This window comes from Orussus abietinus, unplaced genomic scaffold (genome assembly GCF_000612105.2).
Source record: "Orussus abietinus isolate OABI.00-Male unplaced genomic scaffold, Oabi_2.0 scaffold655, whole genome shotgun sequence".
Lineage (NCBI taxonomy): Eukaryota > Metazoa > Arthropoda > Insecta > Hymenoptera > Orussidae > Orussus > Orussus abietinus.
The window spans coordinates 4183-23999 of record NW_019394833.1 but is presented as its reverse complement, the minus strand read 5'-3'; the positions used below and the strand labels follow the sequence as shown (position 1 = coordinate 23999).

The following is a 19817-nucleotide window of genomic DNA, read 5'->3' as shown; positions in this document are numbered from 1 at the left end:
TATTTCTTAACTTATTAACATAAAAATGCATTTTTTACTTCACGACTATTATCGGACACTTCATTTGGTATCAAAAAACACAAGAAATATTTCTAATATTTTCGTTCCGCTATTTCATTATGGGAGCAAAACCTGCGATTTTGATTTTAAATATTTTTAAAACGTTTATAATATATTCGGCAGATAATATTTAAAAAATACTTGTATTAAAATGAAACGAATGTTTTGTATATCTGGTAGAAAAATATTATGAAAACACATGGAAAAGGCAAAAAAAAATGTTTTATATGCTTCTATGCTAAAACGATGGGAATACGAGGTCTCGGAGGGAAAATTTAATTGACCTGGGAATCACAGATGGCGCAAGGTGTCCCTCTGTAGTCAATTAGGGTCCCAGAAAGCATAAATCCAAAGGATTTCTGGGGTTTTACTTCGATTTCTTTATAATTATTGTACGAAAACGACAGGTGAAGTATGCCATTTAGTACAATACCCAATATAATTCGACCCAGCTATCAATATAAAAACGAACGTCGGCAACATAGGCATTTAGAAAAATCTTCTTTACCGATGTCGATCAATTCCTCGACGTGTTTCACTTCACCTCAACATTCAATAATCGACATTAACTGACCAAATGCAATAAGTTTTTAATCCGTTAAGGAAGGAGGAGCGAGGAAGATATTTATTTTTGCCAAAATATGTTGATATATTTTATCACCAAAAGAATTGTACAGTGCAACTACTATTATTATAATAAAATATATGTATATACTTAAATGTGTGGATGTATATTGTGAGTTTTAACATACGCATGCACATACGCACACGTGTACCATTATTACTAGAATACTTTGANCGTATCCATCAATGGTTGGCTCTGAATTTATACACAAATATTTGGTTCGCACATCTTGTAGAGTTTTGAAAATAAATCAAACACTTCTCTCGTTACATTTAGATAATTCCGCGCCATGCGGCATACCCGCTTTTCAATGAAATCAAACGACATAAGAATTAAAAAAAGGAAAAAATAGAATACAATATTACAACTTAAACAAGTCGCTTAAAGCTAAGCGAACGGCTTCTGCAAATATTAACCTGTTAATTAGGGATAACGAACGCATCGGTATAAATTTTATTTAAAAACTCCCCAGTTAACAGATTAAGATGTGTTGGCATTAAAATCGAAAGTACATTAAATCTATAAAATATCGCTCTACCCCCCTCGTTAAGAAATGTGGAAGCCACAATGAAGTTCGAAACATATTCCTTACATACAGTGCAAACTGTAATTTGGCTAACACATTTACTTCCTCCATTACTCTAACCCATTGAACATATAAAATTAACCATTTCACGCGATCACTTATGGGGTAGTTTAAAACTTTTACAAATAATCGGCAATATCTAGGGCGTACCATTAGCCAAAATTAAATAACAAACATAATCGTGAATGATCCTTGCGATGACGATTAACCAATTACTTTCATAATCTCGGGCGTTCCGTCTCCTAGAGTAAAACTCAGTCTGTAGGGAAATCGAGAACAATAAACTGGTCCGCTCGTTTAACGACACCTTTGCTGTAACCGACAAATTAAAAACTCGTGATTGTGCAAAAAAAACAAAATAAAGCGAACACCGAAGGTCTAATGTGCGCTCAATTTTTATCCAAATAGAAAATACATAATTCCAAAGAGGTACTCCAGCAACATACGTAACAGAATGAAATGCAGGTTGTACAACATTGTACTAACGTTGACAATGATAGACCCTCGTAGTAAACCACGTAGTTTACGTAGCTGCGATCGACCTCCACAGAAGTGGTTCTAAAATGATCTGCGACTGGAACGCGAACTCGTACTCTCAATAATAGAGCACTTTAAGCCTTAATGTAATCGTACTTGTAGCTCGCCTGCGTATCGTGAGGGCAAAGCTTCCCTTCGATTAGGCACTGTACAATCCATGTGGTTGAAACTAGGGGAATGCTCCAACTGTTGGCTTTCTCGACTAACCAGGTCGGACATTTGTGATTGGTCAGCACCACGGAACCTTGGATGAGATTAGACCCTGTGGACAAACGTTCAAACCAACGATAAGTACCGGCTCTGCAATCTGTTAGATTTTAAAAATAAAAAGACAAATGAACTAGTCTGTGACAAAATTTGTATTCTATTAAGGTGAACTGAAACCCCCCTCAAATCAGTCGATTCAAACCAACGATAAGTACCGGCTCTGCAATCTGATAAATTTTCAAAATAAAAAGACAAATGAACTAGTCTGTGACAAATTTTATATTCTATTAAGGTGAAGTGAAACCCCCCCTCAAATCAGTTGATTCGAATACAACACTTATTTCTCATATTAATGCATATCCTCTTAAGGTTAAGTGAAACACGTCGAGAAACTTGATCGACGTTGGGAAAAAATAATTTTTATATACATACGTTACCAACGTTCGTTTTATTGGCAGCTGTGCTGAATTATATTGGGTATTGTACTAAATGGCATTTCTCTACCTGTCGTTTTCGTACAATAAATATCAAGAAATCGAAGTAAAACTCCAGAAATCCTCTGGATTCATGCCTTCTGAGGCCCTAATTGACTGCGGAGGGACCCCTTGCGCCATCTGTGATTTCTAGGTCAATTAAATTTTCCCTCCGAGACCTTGTATTTCCATCGTTTGAGCATAGAAGCGCATAAAACACTTTTTTTGCCTTTATCCCGTTCAAATGCGAGATTATAGATTACCAGAGTGTTCTAAATTGTCGTAAAATTGTCTTGACCCTTTTGTTTCTCATACAAGAGCCTTCGATAATTGTGTATTGATCGAAATATGAGAACTCGACGCCATTTCGTTCGTATTTATGTTGTCGAATTATATTGGGTACTACAGACTCAAAACAATTGCACAATAATTTATAACACTCTAATAATCGAGAAATTCAACATTCGAACGAGATAGAGGCAAAAAAATGTCTAATGCGCTTTTATTCTAAATGATAATAACTCGAGGTCTCAGAGAGAAAATGTATTCGCCCCTAAAATCACAGATGGCGCAAGGCGGCACTCTGTAGTTAATTAGGGCATCAAAAACCATGGCTCCTGGAGATTTCTGGAGTTTGACTTCGATTTCTTCAAAATTGTTGTACGGAAACGACATATACAGTATGCCATTTAGTACAATACCAAATATAATTCGACACTCTCTCGATACAAATACGTACGTCGGTAGCGTAGGTATTTAGAAGAATCCTTTTTACCGATGTCGATCAATTTCTCGACGTGTTTCACTTCACCTTAATCCTAAAGTTTCAGAAATATCCTGCACTAAAAAGCAAATTGCCAGTTTCGGTAAAATGTTAAAACAATCCCATACTAACATAGAAATAATATCTTTGTTAGGATAAATTTCTTTGAAAAAAGTTACTGATTAAAATTTAGATCACTAATGTACATACCTGGTTTATCGGTTAATAAAACAGTAGCACCAGCGTTTTCACAAATTTGTCGCCAGAACGGAACGAACTCGTTATCCGAACGTATTATCGGTATAACAACGACAAAATGCGTCAGTGGCTTTTGGTTGGTTCGTTGATACATTTCAACATAATTCCTCTTATCCAAACTCCATCCAGCAGGCAACTCGTCTTCGGCCGCATTCACCAGTTTATTCTAAACACATTCATTTTAATTACTTAATGAATATCAAGAATATATGCTGTAAAAAAGATAGTAAAGCCTCCTATCCGCGCTCTCTATACTAAATAAAAAAAAAACAAAGCAACAAAAATAGTATACAAGTTAAGGTGATATGAAAGAGTCAGCCTATACATATCTGAGAGGTCAAATTATTTGTGAAAGTATTCTCCGAATTGGATGTACCGATTCGTTTCAAATTTTACCACGGGAATATGGAGGCGCTGAAGTAGTTCCTGTAACTCATGAAGTTTTATTTTTTTTAATAGAAAATGTAACTATTTATCATGGACTAGAACAAACATGGCGTGGCCCGTGCACGTTTTCGATGTTTTACGCTTCTTGAAGTCTTTGAATTGAAAATGAAGAGTTTCAGGACCCAGTTCAAACAATTTAGAATACTATAAAAATGGTATGTTACAGAGTTAGATGGGAAGATATGGAAAATACTTTCACAAACGAGTTCAAGAGAATGCTGGCTTGTTCCGCGGCTAAAACGTTTTTTTGAGCAAAAATTTAGTTGCAGCTAAACGTCACAGATGGCGACGCTAGTCCTAAACAGTCGTTGGAATAATAAATTCACGGATTTCGACAGTTTCACATAGATCTTTTTACCATTACTTTACCGAAATGACATATGGAACGCTTCATTTCGTATAATTCTAAACGTAGAGTGTAAAAGACTTCAACATAAATATAAATGTCAGTAAATTGACGCTCCAGCTGATGTTACTACTTAAGGTGTTATGAAAGGGTCACTCTATATATAAAAATGTGAGAATATCTATAAACCTTTTTTCCAAATTGAGTGCACGGAACCATTTGAAACTTCAGCGTGTGATTATGAAAACCCTAAGGAAAAACAGAGCACTCATAGGATTTAATTAAAAAAAAAAAAAAAAAAGAAATGTATTCTTGATTCTCCTCTGGAATAAAAATATTTTTTATTAAAAATGAAATCTCACGTTCTTCTTTAGGGCCTTCATAATCACGTGCTGAAGTTTCTACCGATTCGATGTATCCAGTTTGGAGAAAAGTTTTATAAATACTTTGACGTTTCATATATATATGTAATGACCCTTTCATAAGTTACCTTAAGTGTTCAGAATGGCATTGCCACCAAAAAGGTACAAATGAATTTAATTTTATCGACGTCGATGAAACTCCTCCTTTCATATCACCTTAATCTGTAATTCTTCATTTCCTATTAATTGAAGAAATTTCCATTTACTAGCAATATTCCTTTACCACGGATTTCATCTAAAGAAATATAAAGCATAAATTATTAAAATTGTGTTCATCTTAATTAAACGAGACTCACCTGTTGACAACAACGAATAACCCAATTGTGATTGTAGGCATGAATGCCGACAGACAGACATTGTATGCTCTTCGCCGTAAGATTTGGCACGTTCGTAATTAGTTTTGTGTTCCCATACTCATCTTGAGGTATTTGTTCGAAATTATCATAAACTTTTCCTCCCCCCGCCGTCAACTGCCTCTTCAAGCGATCCCTGGCAAACGGTTTCTTCGACCACTCCTCTTCGTTCTCGGTGCCCGGGTCGGAGTTGGACTCCTGGCTGTCCATTTTGTACTTGTCCATACTTTCCAGAGACGCGCAAGTGAGAATGAAGGACAAGCCCTTGAAGATGTTGGACCCAGACCGCGGTATAGGGCCCAGCAAGGCGATCGTTTCTTGGTCGTCGGCCTTCTTTTTGCTCTTCTGCTTCCCCTTGATTCTACTCTGAGGTCCCTTCACCAGTTCCTCCAGAGTACCGGGGATTTCTGGTTGAACCCCAGACAGACCGTGCGTCTCATCCACATCCGAAGAGCTAAACCCACTGGTCTTGTGTTCACTTTCAGACTGTACTTTTTCCTTACTCGAAGCCCGAGGCGTTACCCCCGAGCTCGAGGGCTCTGCCACATCTATACTCTTGTCCATGGACAAGTTCAATTGTCTCGGCCGGGTCGGGGTAGAAAAGTGGGGCGTGCCGATTCGTTTCGACCGCCTTTTACCATCAACCATGTTGTCCAGGCTGACTTGGCCCAGATGCTGTGGCGAGAGTAGGAGACTCTTGGTGTCCACGGTCGTCTGTTCTCTCAAAACCTGTGCCTGATCGGGCGTTAAAAATATATCCTTAATCTGCGCTCTGATCATTTCTCCTTCGTCCGACTCCACGATGTAATAAACCTCATCCTGAACGGTCTCTACCTCCATGATTATTCCAGGGGATCCGTAGTCATCCTTGGTGGTTACGTATACGGAAAGTCTTTCGTTGAGCATCTTTGGTATCGGGATGACGAAGCTCTCCAACAGCAACTTACTCTTACCATCGTAGAAGTTTACCTTGTACTTCTCCTTGGACTTGTCCTTCACCATGCCTGGGTAATAGTTATTGTCCGACCACTTGGCGAAGACCTCCCTGCCGATCAGACTCTCCGACTGAGGAACATTTTGGGGAGTGGTGCTCCTCCGTTGGGGAACCGATCTCATAGCGTACTCTCCGGTGACGGAAGGCTCAACCGGAGTGGTGATTTTGCTGGCCGGGATGTCGCTGGTTACGCTACCCTTTCTACTCTTTTTAGGGACTGCTCTTGTAGCGGTCTCCTCCTGTTCCGAAGGAGATATCAAAACGCTGGGCGAGACTTTTGAATTGACGGTCCTCGAAGGCCTTCGACTGCTTCTGCTGCGCACTCTCTTAGTCGCTCTGCCTTTCTTTGAACTTTTCGGCGTTGTTATCTGTACCAGATCCTCCTTCTTGTCCGATTCTATCTCCGGCGTGGAAGATCTTATCTTCCTTAGGGGATCGTCCAGCTGATCGGTGCCTCCGTTATGCAAATCCACTGATCTAAACTCTGAACTCACCCAATTGAGTATCGAGGTCGTTAGTAAGCGAACATTTTTCCAGTCCTTTGGGTGTTCGCAGACCTCATCTTGTTTCTCTTCCACTACGGCGTCGTGTATTTTCTTGTGCTTCGCAGGACCTCTTGGTAAGGGAAAGTGGGATTCGTCCTTTGCAGCCATTTTCTGGGCGAGCGACGCTGCACTGGAAGCTGAAGAGGAACTAACTGTCGACAATAAGGAGAACCTGGATGGAACCAAATGGTAAGGCTGCGTGTTACTGGTGACCGATCCAAGAGACATGTCTTTGTTATCGTTACCAGATATGTCAGCAAGTGAACCGGTAGTGTCCTCACTTCTCTGACAATTTGACGGTTTCCCCATTGATTCGCACTGTACACTCAATATTTCTTTCCCCATGATATCCTTGGTTGTTTCTTCTAGTTGCAACAAACATCTCAGCTTTACACATACGTTGATCTCCTTTTCAACCTGTATAACCTTCGCCATTGAATTATTGCGGGTTAGGCTCGCATCGAGCAAAGATTTATTCTTACTTTCCTCAACGACGGATGAGTCGTTTTCACTATCACTAACATTTACGACGACAGGATTTTCATCCTTGGATAAGGTGACGCTGAGCTTGGACTTTTTACTAGGACTGTTCGATGATTCTTTTGGACCTTTATATTCACTTACGTTATCTGCGGAAGACTCGCTGACAGATATGTCTGATTTCACGCTCGCTGTGCCATCGGTGTCAGTCTTTCTGGATCCTTCACTGCCGTTTATTAGTAGGCCATCCATTTTAGAGTCACTGGAAGAATCTGTGGTCTTCGATACTGACTTGTAACTGAAGTCACCACTGCTTTTAGTATCGTTACAGCTTTTATAGTTTGAATCAGTCTTAGTATTATCAAGGCAACTCTTCTCTTCTTGCGAAGAGTCCAATACTAATTTCTCTCCGTCTTCGTCTATCTCGATAAGCTGTCGTGGCTTTGATTTATTTTCCTGATTATCTGAGTTTCGATCATAAATCACCTCTATGCTCATTCGTGATTTACTTACAGTCACCGGTGGCTCGATCTCGGTACCTGCAGTAAGTTCGGCTTTAAAATTATCACCATCTCCTACTTTTGTATTGGAATTGTCGATCTTGGATAGCGTTTCGTTAGATTTTGATATCTGTGATGTAATATTATTATCGTTCAAGATTTCGTTATTATCAATTTGTTTATTTTTCGTGATATCATCACGAGCTTTACTATGATTTTGTTCTGCCTCGGGTAAACTTGCCTTCGTAGTATCCCCTTCATTTAGTTTTTCTTCTTTTTTTTCCAACAAAGCACCGACCTGTCGACATCCATTGTCATCAGGTGGTAAACACTCTTGAGAATCTATTTGTTTTAAACTTTCTGCTATGGAATCACTCTTACCGATTGTATTTACGTTGATCACTTTTTCCTCATTATTTGTCTCATTGGCCACAGATCTATATAGTTTCAAAGAATCGTTTAAATTTTCATCTTTAGCATCTGTTTTTGATGGAGTCTTACTTTCTTTATCAATAACACTGACTTCTTCGCGCTTTTGTTTTTCAAAAGATTCGGTTTCTTTCGTGTGTCCACCCTCCTCCTGATTTATCTTATTAATCGATTCATCCACCGAAACACTATCGACAATTTTTTCACCAACCATCTCGACTTCATCCTCCGCATCTTGTGACTCTGCGATTATTAAATTAGTTGAATTTTTGTGCAAACAATCATCCATCTTTTCTAATATTTGACTATCTTCGATAACATCTTTTGATTCTCCAGGATCGATAGGTCGTGCTTCATTTACTTCCTCCGATCGATCCCTATCAAAAATTGGATTATCTTTAAGCGAAGAGCTTTTTAGTATTTTACAAGCCGGTTCGTCGAAAGCCTCGGCTTTACGTTTTTGAGTCGCGGAGGCAAGATTTGAAGCTTGTCGTTTCGACGGAGAATGGATTTCCGGAGGAGTTCCATGAATAATATCCTCTTCGTCATCCGATGTTTTTTCCTTACATTTTGCGATTTCATCTATACTTGTTACTTCAGTATTAGATCCCTCCGACACTTCCTTCTTATCATGGGCCAAAGTATGGTCGACCTTGATTTCGATCTCGCGCGTCCCCTCTCGAAATGCAGCTGGTTCCGTAATATCGCTAACCTCCTCGGCATCGGGTTGTTTAAACCTTTCAGAGCTCGAATTAGATTTGTTAGTTAAAAGATCCTCGGAATCCTCCACGTCAAAAAGATGAAAATCTTGACTTTCGTTCAAAGCCCCACTAGTATCGCACCCTACCTGGTTAACGTTCTTTATAAGGTTCTCAGACTTTTCGCAATAAATCTCCTGACTGTCCGGAATACAGTTTTCATTGTCCGCGATAGTCGACATTCTTAACAAAATATCTGGTGTTCCTCTTCTCTCTATAACGTTCTGAAACCATACACAATTACAGACATTTTAAAACGGATCTACGATCCATCTCCAACGACAACATATCTTAAAACATTAGGATACGTACATATTAATAGGCCTAGGAGGTTACAAAGCGACGACTTTAGCCCACTGGTTAGCCTCAGGAAACCGAAACGAGCACGTCCTTCGAGACATCCGTAACGATTCCTTCCGATGCGAAGTCACTAGTAGGGGATTACAAACAATGAGTATCGCCGCCAATACCGCGCTCTTCGGTCGAGCGATTAACAATAACTGATGGGAATCACATTACCTGTGCGATCCCTATGCCGATGTCTGATAAGAATGTCAAATCATCCAAAGGGCTGCAACTGTCGGCGTTGTTTATCATACATAAAAAGGAGAATATACCGCTACTTATTGCAAGTGGCGCCGTCTTGGTCTGGGCACAACACGAATCGACGCGACGTCAAAATATTGCTTTCGCCGCTGACCGCGACCGCTCGAACGGTGGCTCGGGGTTAAAAAAGCTTAGAACACGTTCGTTGCGTCTTTCGTAACCCAACGGCGTCGATCCGCGATAGCGCGTTAAGTACGTACTTTTCCACCAGTGCACCAGTGGCAACCTCCGAACCGGCTTCTGGTAAATGGCCGCGCGGGAGCACGGCTCACACACGAGAAACTGGGGGTGTGCACGATGCCGCACAATTCCGTCTGCGCGTCTCTCGCGATGCCTGCACACAATAGGGATTAATTGCACGTAAACGTAGACTTGCGAGCCTTGAACCAGAGGCCGAGTTGGGATATTCTTCAACGGCGGGTTATTTCTCTTCCCTGCAAGGTCCTATTACCTCTAAACTGATGCACGCGATACGTTTTCCCGATCGGCTTTCGGATGCGATTTCGCGCGCGCCTTCTCTTGGAAATTCACCTGTTCGCACGGTGCAACTTTCCTGCGTTTTTGATGCTAACCAATATGGCGGCGGCATCTCGCCCTCTGGTGACCAAGTATCGAAGACGCGCCGCCATTATGGTTTACCGTCCCTCCAAACTTCTGGACACCGTCGCATAGTGGCGCTGATGAAAGTGGAAAATTAACGTGTCATTACTAGAGTTCGAAAATTCTCGGTAACATTACATTGGAGAAGGTAACTGTGAAACATACCGTAAGTTACCGGGAACATTGAGAATTTAAGAGAACGTTAATTTTGTTATTTATACTTTAGGTTTCTTCGTTTAAATAACTTTTTTTTTCAATCAACTTCAAAGTTCAAGATATAGAGTAGTAATTACTATTAGAAAATATTGATTATAGGGTCGTATTTACCTCCAGCTAAAAATATTCACGTATGTACAACTTCACGGAAAATTCCATGCGATTTGTTTCAAATGAACTGATATTTCATTCTGCGACGAAGCGAATGGAAGGTTTTGATTGGCTACGGAGAACGTACAACGGAAATTCCCCTCTACGATGTTTCTCTATAGCTAATCGAAACCTCTCGTTCGATCTGTTGAAAAATTCAAATTCTCATAATTTCTCGATAAAAAAGGCTTTGGAGAAATTACCGATAAGTTACCGGGAATTTCTCTTCGTTTCTGACGTAACTTACTGGATTTAGAACTCTAGTCATTACCTGTTCATCCTCCGAAAAAGGCATTTTCTCCGGCACCGACGCGACTAAGCATCAGTTCAAACGTGAACACTTTCGCTCGAGTCGTAAAAAAATTACATTCTCACACGGTTCGTTGCTCCGCAAACGCAAATCAACGCTACTTATCACATCAAAAATACTCGCGTGAGTTTCGGTTTAAGTTAGCGCGAGATCCGTCGCACGTTAGTGCACGGTATGTACATGTATCCGCTACGTTATAAATGTCTTTTAGCGCACATGTAAACACGTAAACATTTTTAAGAAATTAATTTGGTGTTTCTGTTCAAAATTTATTCGGCTTAACACTGTTTAATATCAAATTTCTAACAGGATGTATTATTTTCTATATAGAAATAAAAAGACGTAATATACTTCGTATCTTGTGTATAAAACTAGAGATGTATTATACGTTGTAAATACGCGTAGAAAATCACGTATATTACGTGATGTATTATATATTCGTATTATGTATTATATATATGATGTATTATTCGCGGTGGTAAATGGATAAACCTCTGATTTTCTCAACTGAGGGCAGCACTGGACATAATGTGCAACCTTACCACGAGCTACTCCATCTTGGATATCTTTAAATTCCTTGTTAATGGTGATAATTATCGGCGTATGTAGACAAGCCGTTTAAAATAGATGAAAAATAGTCTACAACATGCCAAAAAATGTTGGAAAAGGTTACGAACGATACAATCGACCTGTTTTACAGAATGATAACAGTTCGGACTGGAAAGGAAACTTTGGTATGTTTAAATGATTTCGTCTTTCAAAATTTCTTAAATTCTAACCTTTAAACGTGTTGTGTTGTATCTCAATTGCTGATATTATTTTTTTAAAACGAAGGCGAAAGAACATCCCTGGATAATATTGCATGTCAATTAAGAAAAGTGTCATTTAAGCCAACAAGGGGCTACAAGAATAGGTTCACCAATGCATTTACTAGGATCAAGGAACATTTTGCAGATGATATCGAGATGTCAGGTTCTGGTAAAAAACAGATGTACTCCCGAGGTGGAGGTGGGAGAGAAAGATGGATGAGGTATATTACAAAAGAAATCCTGTTACGTAGTAATAATTTTAGAGGAGCATTAATTGAGTATTATTAATATAGGTGTGAAAAATATAGACCTTTGCCACATGAAAGCGACGACGAATTTGTTAGGAAGCAAGGGAAGCTGATATCGAATTCTATGGCATGGTATAATGTTATTATTCCTTATGGACATAAATATAAGAAGGAATATATCGTGCAAGTGTTGTCGGATAATATTACACCAGAAACATTTATTCCAATCATGGTATGTTTTATATTAAAAATGTGTGCATTATTTGAATGTTTTAAACAATGGCATTGAAAGTACTTAAACATCTTTTAATAGTACAAGGTGGAAGATAACTTTGCTAGTTTCTACGTGGATGACTTTAAGATAGCGGACAAGTTATCTTCTTGTAGTCGTAAAATAACAGCGGAGGATGGGTTTAAACTCATTTTGAAAGTAAAACCAGCTCTTCCAATATCTGACATCAATCAACAGACGAAGGAGAGAATTAAATTGGCAATGGCAAAAAGATTTGTAGAAGCCACTAACGCTTTGGATCTTTCTCAGTTTCATAGAGATCCAGGTAAGCATTGACGTCAAGTGTTCGCAATTGCAATACAAAGAAACATGGGACCCTGTTTACTTATTTTGTCATTCAATATTTCAGACTTACGGGATGATATATTTTGTGCATTGTCACGTACAAATATCTTGGTGACAGTGTTAGAAATTGTTGCTGAACATACTCCTTCCCTGGAAGCTTTAAATTTAGATAATAATAAACTTCGAACAGTGGAAATGCTTGGATCGATACTTTTTCGAAAGTTACCATCTCTTAAAATTCTTCATATAGGAAATAATCAGGTAAAATTTGTCCTTCATTTTTCTAATATTGATTTTATTAAAATTATTGTTTATAAAAATTAAACAAACCGTTCAATGAATAACTTTTGGTTCACATTAGTACTTTCCTGACTTTTTTCATTGTACAGATACGACTGTTAAGAGACATAGATTCTCTGAGAAAGTTGAAGCTCCAGGAGTTATATCTCAAGGGAAATCCTCTCTGTGATAAATATAACAAGCGTCAAAGTGATTACATTAAGTAAGTATACTATTTTGGTTCAATTAATTTAATGAATTCTGTTTTTAAAAACTACTCGAACGTTTCTTTTCCAGTGATGTGCGATCGCGGTTTCCAAAACTTCTGAAATTGGTAACTATTCCAATTTTTTCAGTAATCCTTTTTTTATACGTAGAATCTAAAATTGAAAATCCTTTACTTTAAGGATGGCGAATTACTACCAGTTAGTATTTCGTTTGACGTAGAAGATGAAGATGAAATCAAACTACCACCCACTCAAAGGACATTTACCATTAATAACGAGGCTCGTCAAATAGCCACAACATTTCTCCAACAGTATTTCACAATCTTCGACAGTGAAGATCGGCAACCTTTATTAAATGCATACAATGAAGACGCCTTTTTTAGTTTGACGATATCAGTTCCTTACGCTGGGGTTAACAGGTACGAACTTTAATGATTAATTGTAACTTTCTGCTAAGTCGTAAGGATTTAATGGGAAGCATTTAAATATGTAATCTAATTTTGCAGATTCTCCGCTTACCTACCAGTAAATAGGAATTTGTTTCGTGTGAACGATTCAGAAAAACGTAATCGCTTGTTGAAGCGTGGGAGATTACCTATTGTTACACTTATTTCTGAGTTTCCAAAAACTCAACATTACTTGAATACATTTACTATGGATTTAGGAGTTGTAACGGTGCGTTGTATCTTGGTACTGAATCGTGTTCTCAATTACAATATACTGAATTAATTTTTTTATATGTGTTTAGGAGACCATGATGAATGTCACCGTCACTGGACTTTTCAAAGAATTGAGTACAGAAACTAAAGCCCTTCGATACTTCGACCTAACATTTATCATCGTTCCCCAAGGATCGGGCTATTGTATACGCAATGAACAGCTACACATTATGGATCCTTCAAAAGCTCAAGAAAGGCAACTGGATAAAATATTATCCAGCTTTACTGCAGTCGAAGACAAGGAACAAACTGTGCAACGAGAACGTATGACATTAGAATTAATGCAAAAGACTGGTATGAATTTAGAATGGAGTCATAAGTGCCTAAGTGAAGTTCAGTGGAATTTCGAAACTGCGTTACAAACATTCAAACAATTTCACGAACAGGGACTAGTGCCATCGCAAGCATTCGTTGTTAGCAGTTAAGTTAAAAAGTTGTATATAATGTGATTTACTATAAAGAATTATTGTTTCAAGTGATGTAAGACTGTATGTACATATAATTATTGTAATTCCTTTGGGACAAATAAAATGTTCCAGAACCGATATACTTTTATTAAGACTTTGAAGCAGACATTTTTTTGTTAGCAAAGAATTTGGCGACACTGCCCATTGTAGTTCCAAAGGATTTATCAATAGTTAAAGTACGTTGGATCCATCCTGGAAGGGATTTTACTTTGTTTGCATATCGTTTATCCAGTAAAACAACAGTGGAATAGTCATTAACATGACGCACTGCTCTTCCGATACACTGATTCACAGCTTTCATGCAAGCATTTTCGTAAAAAGTATTTCCAGCTTCTGGATTCTAATCAAGAGAAAAGTAATATTAATTCGAACATAAATGTAGACTAACTCTTAAGGAAGACAATACATTATATCGAGATAATGGAGATACTTACTACAGTTTCGTTTAAATATCTCATTTTTTCCTGTAATTCTAGCGACTTTACATTTGGGTACGGCATACCAACTACTATTACACATCTTCCTAAATCATCCGAAAAATTTAATCCTTCGCTCAATTTGCCTCCTGTGTGCAAAAACATTTAATTATTTCTTGCTTAATACTGCGCAACCTATCGAACACTCACCAACAACACTAAAAAGTAACGATCCATTTTGTGGTTGGCTCGGGTTCTTAATAGTTTTGCTATACTCTTCCAAAACGTGATTTACCTGTGCAGCAGCAGATAAAAAATAACTAATAATCAATCGTGCGAAATATTTATCACATTACAAATAGACAATGTGCAGATACCTGGGAAGATTGTTTCGGCTCGCGGAAGATACGCTTCTTTTTCAAAATTTTACTTATGATCCCAGAATCTTGTAAATGCTTGTACACTGTTGCTTCGTAATTATAAGATGGCAGAAAGACTACGATGCCAGCTGGTATGACGTTACACAAATTTAAAAGTGCGCGTCCTAGTTCTTCTAGCTGTAATCGATTAATTGTATTCGTTTATTTTATGAATTAGAGATTGAACCCATTTCTAAAAGGCGCAAATTATTTTAATAGGCTCTTACCAATTTTGTATTGTTTCGGTTCTGAAAATTGAACTCGAACTCCAGACCGCCAGGACCACGAGTCACTATACTGGTATGGATATTTGTCTTAGGAACTACGTGATCACAACTAAATGTTACTATTCGTTCTGGCTTAGCACCAGCACTAATAAACAATTGTTCCTTGAATTCTGAAATCGGCTCCATTGTTCCTCCGGCTAATACAACTGCTCTTGCATCCGTTACTGCACAAAGAAAAATCTGGCACTTAGAAAAATGTAAATTAACGCGCTGTTAAACGTGCTTACCTATGTCTTGAAAATGAGCCGCTGGATTTAATAAAAAATATTTGAATGCACTTTGGCCTATAGTAGCACCGGGCGTGAAGTTTATTCGACCATCCATGGAAGAACTTTTCAGACATTCGAGGAAGCTAATAATTAATAACAAAGGATTACTAGTTAGATCCTCTTCACTTTTTTCTTCTTCGTTTACAGGAATTTCCTCTAATGCGGTACTCTTTATGCGAAGGGTATCCAGATATGCTAATATACCAGATTTCTCCGGTTTCTTGTCATTAGTTTTTAAATCGCTGCTATACTTCTCTATATATCCTTGCAACTTATGGGGTAATTTAGAATTCTTTACGAATAGTAATAGTTCAAAGATGTTTATTGTATCGATCTCGGCGACTGTTTCGAATTCTTGAATATTATACAATTTGGAAGACACATTTTCATCTATTTTATCTCCAGGATTTGATTTGACTGATCCACCTAATACTTTGATGAATTTTTTTAAACAGAAACTTAGCTGGCTCAAGTACAACACATTCTTGGCTGAAAAAAATGCTTCAAATCTGAAATAGAAATATTAATAATACATTTCTAAAGTACAAAATGACTAGAATATATCATTTGTTATCAAGGTAATTATGTACCTTTTCTGATATTGAGATAACTGGCTGTAACAATGCAATATATTCCTGCCAGTAACAGTGGCGCTGTGCATTCGTTCAATTGCATCCAATAAATTATGTGCCTCGTCTATTATTAAAACATTTCCTTTTAAATCTATTCCTGAACTAAGTCTTGTATTCTTATGTAAAATACTATTGTAAGGAACTAGAACAATCTGGCCATCTTGTGTAGAATTTCTAGATGCATAGTATGGACAAGTTTTATGCAATCGAGCTACTTCCGTTATGTCTTCAATATCTTGTATAGTAGTTAATATCTGAGCAATTAGGAACTCTTGATTTCCTGGCATGAATGGACAAGAGGTCAACGTCTTTGATCTCTTTAAAGTTTTTTCTTGCTTAGTGGTAGTTTTCTTGCGTTGCAGTTGCAAACAACGTTCGTTTATAAGATTACCATTCCGCAGTTTCTTCACATCTTTATTGATACAATAATTGTTTCTAAATGAATTAGGTAAAACAATATATCATTGGTTTGCAACGTATGTGAGAAATGACCCAAGAAATATTACCTGGAAGCAAGCGGTACAAGCGATACTTTCTCTGCGTATGGACTTTTTCTTAATTCCCCGACGAACTGAGAAAGCTGGGAGTGAGTCCGAGAGCAGAAAAATATCTTACTACATCTAAACGGTGCATCGTCTGTATCTTCTTCGTCAGAACTATCTGATAAAATCGCTGCATCATCAAGAATCAACTCTTCAGCAAAATCATCAGACGTTTCTTTCGTGTCAGATTCTGATGGGATCTGCTTAACGTCCTCGGAAGCACTTGGCGCTTTAGACAGGGCTATAAATTTCCTTTTACTCTTTTTACTTTCTGCCATAGACCGTGCTTTATATTTTTTAATCTTTTCTTCATTCTTATAGATAGCATCTAATTTTCTTTGAATTTCTTGTTTCTCAGCGTTTACCTGTAGCTGACCAGTCTGCACCGAGAACCAATCATCTGTTACTTTATTTGCTGCCTCTTTTAACTTGATATCTAATTCACGAATTTTCTCCTCCAGTTCATTTTTCTGACGTTCTTCGTGATCGAGAAGCCATCGCACTGCTCCACAGATAAGCGAAAGAGATTTTCCAGTACCTGTCGGACTTTCAAAGATGCCTAAATGACCATTTTCTAAACACATATACAAGTTCCTCATGAATTCTTTCTGAATATTGTATGGAGAAAATGGAAAAGGAAAATCCTCTGGTGGATCCATCATATTTTCGTCTTAGATGTAATTATTCCTGTAAGTTGTCTCTGTTACTATTCCTGCAAAGGACAATAATTAACTGCGAAATCATTACGTCGAACTCGATGCTAAATGAAGAAAATGTATAAGTACACTGACAACATAACCTCGTCCACCTGTTGCTTTTGCCGGTTTCGTTAAGGTGAAGTGAAACACGTCAAGGAACTTGATCGACGTCGATAAAGAAGATTTTTCTAGATGTCTACGTTGCCGATGTTCGTTTTTATACAGAGATGAGTTGGGAAATTGCTCACGGGCAGGGTCGCGCGATCGCATAGTTGCTGCCCTCTGGTTTCGTACGTTAGCTTTCACCGTTTTTTGCCCCCAAAGGCGGCGCAACGGCGCGGATGGCGCCGCCATGGCGCGGATTTCAAATTGTAGCCTAGTATCATCAATTTAGGATCGTCCTAACATAAAGCTTCCAAGTACATATTCCTAAAGAAGTGAATCCAGATTAGTGGAATTTGATATTCGATAAATTCGAGAAAAGAAAAGGGCGTAAAAGTTACAACTAGATAAGAAGCTAACAAGTCAAAGTAATGAAAGTCAGGAAATGTAAATCGTACGAAGTGAATACTTTATGAAATGTTGAGTAATTAAATATTTATTATGAAAAACCAAATTTAATCGTATAATATAATAACAATCTCAGCATCATTTGTTTTATAGTATAAAATATATTACAATGTATATGTATATATGTACAAGGAATAGCCCTAGACGTATAAATTAGGCAAGCCCAGCTTGGCATCTACAATTTGATAGTTTAAAGATTACCTTAGCATTATAATTAATTGCATCATGCCGAGACTTATACAATTTACTGCAAGCTTTAGGAATTAATATGCGACGATATGAATAATATTTCATGATACTCATCGGACAGGCAATGTCATGTATCAATTCCAAACAATTGTTTAAAATGAACGCTTAGGAAATAATTATAATTGATGTGACGCTATATTCTACAATTGAGTCATTCATTTTAATTATCGATACTTAACATGATTGCATGTCAAATGTTTATAATTTCACGTATGCTCTGTAATGAGAAAAAGCATTACATGTTGTATAAAGACATCATGGATACTTTAGGGGAAATAAAAATTGAAATAATTCGCACCGAAAGAACATACCAAATGATATACTATGCATTAAATCATCCTAATTACAAGAGAATTGATGAACATAGATTGCCTATGTTAAGTTTGCTAAAGCCGCGTTCTAAGTATCGCAAAGTTTAAGAGCTTCACGGAAATCTAACCCTAGTAGCACAAAATATTTGTCCTATATTTTCTATATATTTAACGAATATCCTACTTTTCGTAAATATTTACCAGACATTTGAAATATTTGCCAAACGTTTACTTTAGAATATTATCTCTACAATATTTATNATCTTTGAATGAAATCTACAAGAAATCTTAAAAAATCTGTCGTTTGAGATATTTAGCAAAGATTGCAAAGAAATATTTAGAAATTATTCTATGCTACTAGGGAAATGTTGACCAACCATTTTTATAGAAATTTCATAATTATTGGCACGAGAGTTGTTACGATGTTACATTACGGTACGGAAACATTAAATATCTCAGTTCTTCTTACGAATAGTTGGATAATACGTTACTGGTTTTAACAGTATTTTTATGGCCTTAAAACAGAAATTATCCATTGCAAACGTACAATTTCAATTAAATCTCTACCTATGATTGATCCATCCAACTTCAGTGTTATCACGTCAAAGTCTTATAGAGAATCTCGTATTGCTTTGTATTTTCCACTGTATTTCGTTAATTAAACGCTTCGTTTATTACAACTGTACTTGTACGAGATACCCACTGAACACTATTATATATAACTGTTATGTAAATGTTACGTTTTCGAAGCTAACGTGTTATGTAGCATAAAAGTAACATGGAAGTTAGATGTTTCTTATTATTTCTCCCTCAATAAGGTAACATGTTATATCAGTGTTATAAGTTCAGTTACCTTAAAATAATATTAATTTTTCAAATATTTAATAAAAAATAATGCAATTTTATAAAAAATTATGAAATTTTTTAGTTTGTATCATTTTGTGACACTTGATAATAATTAGGTATTATATAATAAATCAGACTTTAAACGAAATTATGTGAATGATAAACTATGATTTTATTTAAAGACTATGATTTCATTCGACTAGCCAACAATTACTGATAATGTGTATGTGAGTAGGAATTAAAATCACATTTTTTTCATACGAGTAGTAAACAAAATATGACATATAATAATCTTATGACATTTGACGATGAATTATGACAATGACGATGACGAAGATGCAGGAAAATGAATGACAGCATTAATGTAGTTCTCTTTTGTTACAAATATGTGCTGCATATACACAGCAATATCAGGACAGTAATATAATGTGAGATATGAGTAAGAAAGTTACGCTACATTTATATAGATATGATAGTAACAAATGTTATGTAACCTGTTAGCTCCATGTTACATAACCGTTAAGTTACTGCATCGTAACAAATGTCATGTAACTAATTAGCTCTATGTTACGTAACTGTTAGGTTAT

General features: G+C 37.1%; 3 protein-coding genes across 7 annotated transcripts; 1 reads left to right on the top strand and 2 right to left on the bottom strand.

The window, feature by feature from the left end:
- Positions 1-878: 878 nt before the first annotated feature.
- On the bottom strand, positions 879-9946 carry LOC105697771 (TP53-binding protein 1). Of its 3 annotated transcripts, none has more exons than XM_012421413.2 (6): positions 9590-9946; positions 9303-9360; positions 9096-9213; positions 5021-9007; positions 3462-3675; positions 879-2070 (listed from the first exon to the last, which is right to left on the bottom strand). In XM_012421413.2, exons 4-6 carry the CDS (start codon positions 8963-8965, stop codon positions 1883-1885), a joined length of 4347 nt encoding a protein of 1448 aa, XP_012276836.1. In that variant the 5' UTR covers positions 8966-9007; positions 9096-9213; positions 9303-9360; positions 9590-9946; the 3' UTR covers positions 879-1882. The 3 variants fall into 3 exon arrangements, with proteins under 3 accessions (XP_012276836.1, XP_012276834.1, XP_012276833.1); XM_012421411.2 differs by having other exon boundaries at positions 9303-9723; positions 9841-9946; XM_012421410.2 differs by having other exon boundaries at positions 9303-9946.
- Positions 9947-11258: 1312 nt separating this feature from the next.
- Positions 11259-14069, top strand: LOC105697774 (nuclear RNA export factor 1). The gene is made up of 10 exons (XM_012421417.1): positions 11259-11399; positions 11500-11695; positions 11768-11954; positions 12036-12279; positions 12364-12560; positions 12689-12801; positions 12876-12912; positions 12986-13224; positions 13312-13480; positions 13554-14069. Exons 1-10 carry the CDS (start codon positions 11312-11314, stop codon positions 13947-13949), a joined length of 1866 nt encoding a protein of 621 aa, XP_012276840.1. The 5' UTR covers positions 11259-11311; the 3' UTR covers positions 13950-14069.
- On the bottom strand, positions 13969-17473 carry LOC105697773 (ATP-dependent DNA helicase DDX11). Of its 3 annotated transcripts, XM_012421414.2 has the most exons (9): positions 17348-17473; positions 16521-17268; positions 15973-16449; positions 15341-15891; positions 15054-15277; positions 14785-14964; positions 14618-14702; positions 14426-14556; positions 13969-14331 (listed from the first exon to the last, which is right to left on the bottom strand). In XM_012421414.2, exons 2-9 carry the CDS (start codon positions 17216-17218, stop codon positions 14080-14082), a joined length of 2598 nt encoding a protein of 865 aa, XP_012276837.1. In that variant the 5' UTR covers positions 17219-17268; positions 17348-17473; the 3' UTR covers positions 13969-14079. The 3 variants fall into 3 exon arrangements, 2 of the variants coding, with proteins under 2 accessions (XP_012276837.1, XP_012276838.1); XR_001103880.1 differs by lacking the exon at positions 13969-14331 and having other exon boundaries at positions 14445-14556; positions 14618-14727; XM_012421415.2 differs by lacking the exon at positions 13969-14331 and having other exon boundaries at positions 14472-14727.
- Between the last annotated feature and the right edge of the window lie 2344 nt (positions 17474-19817).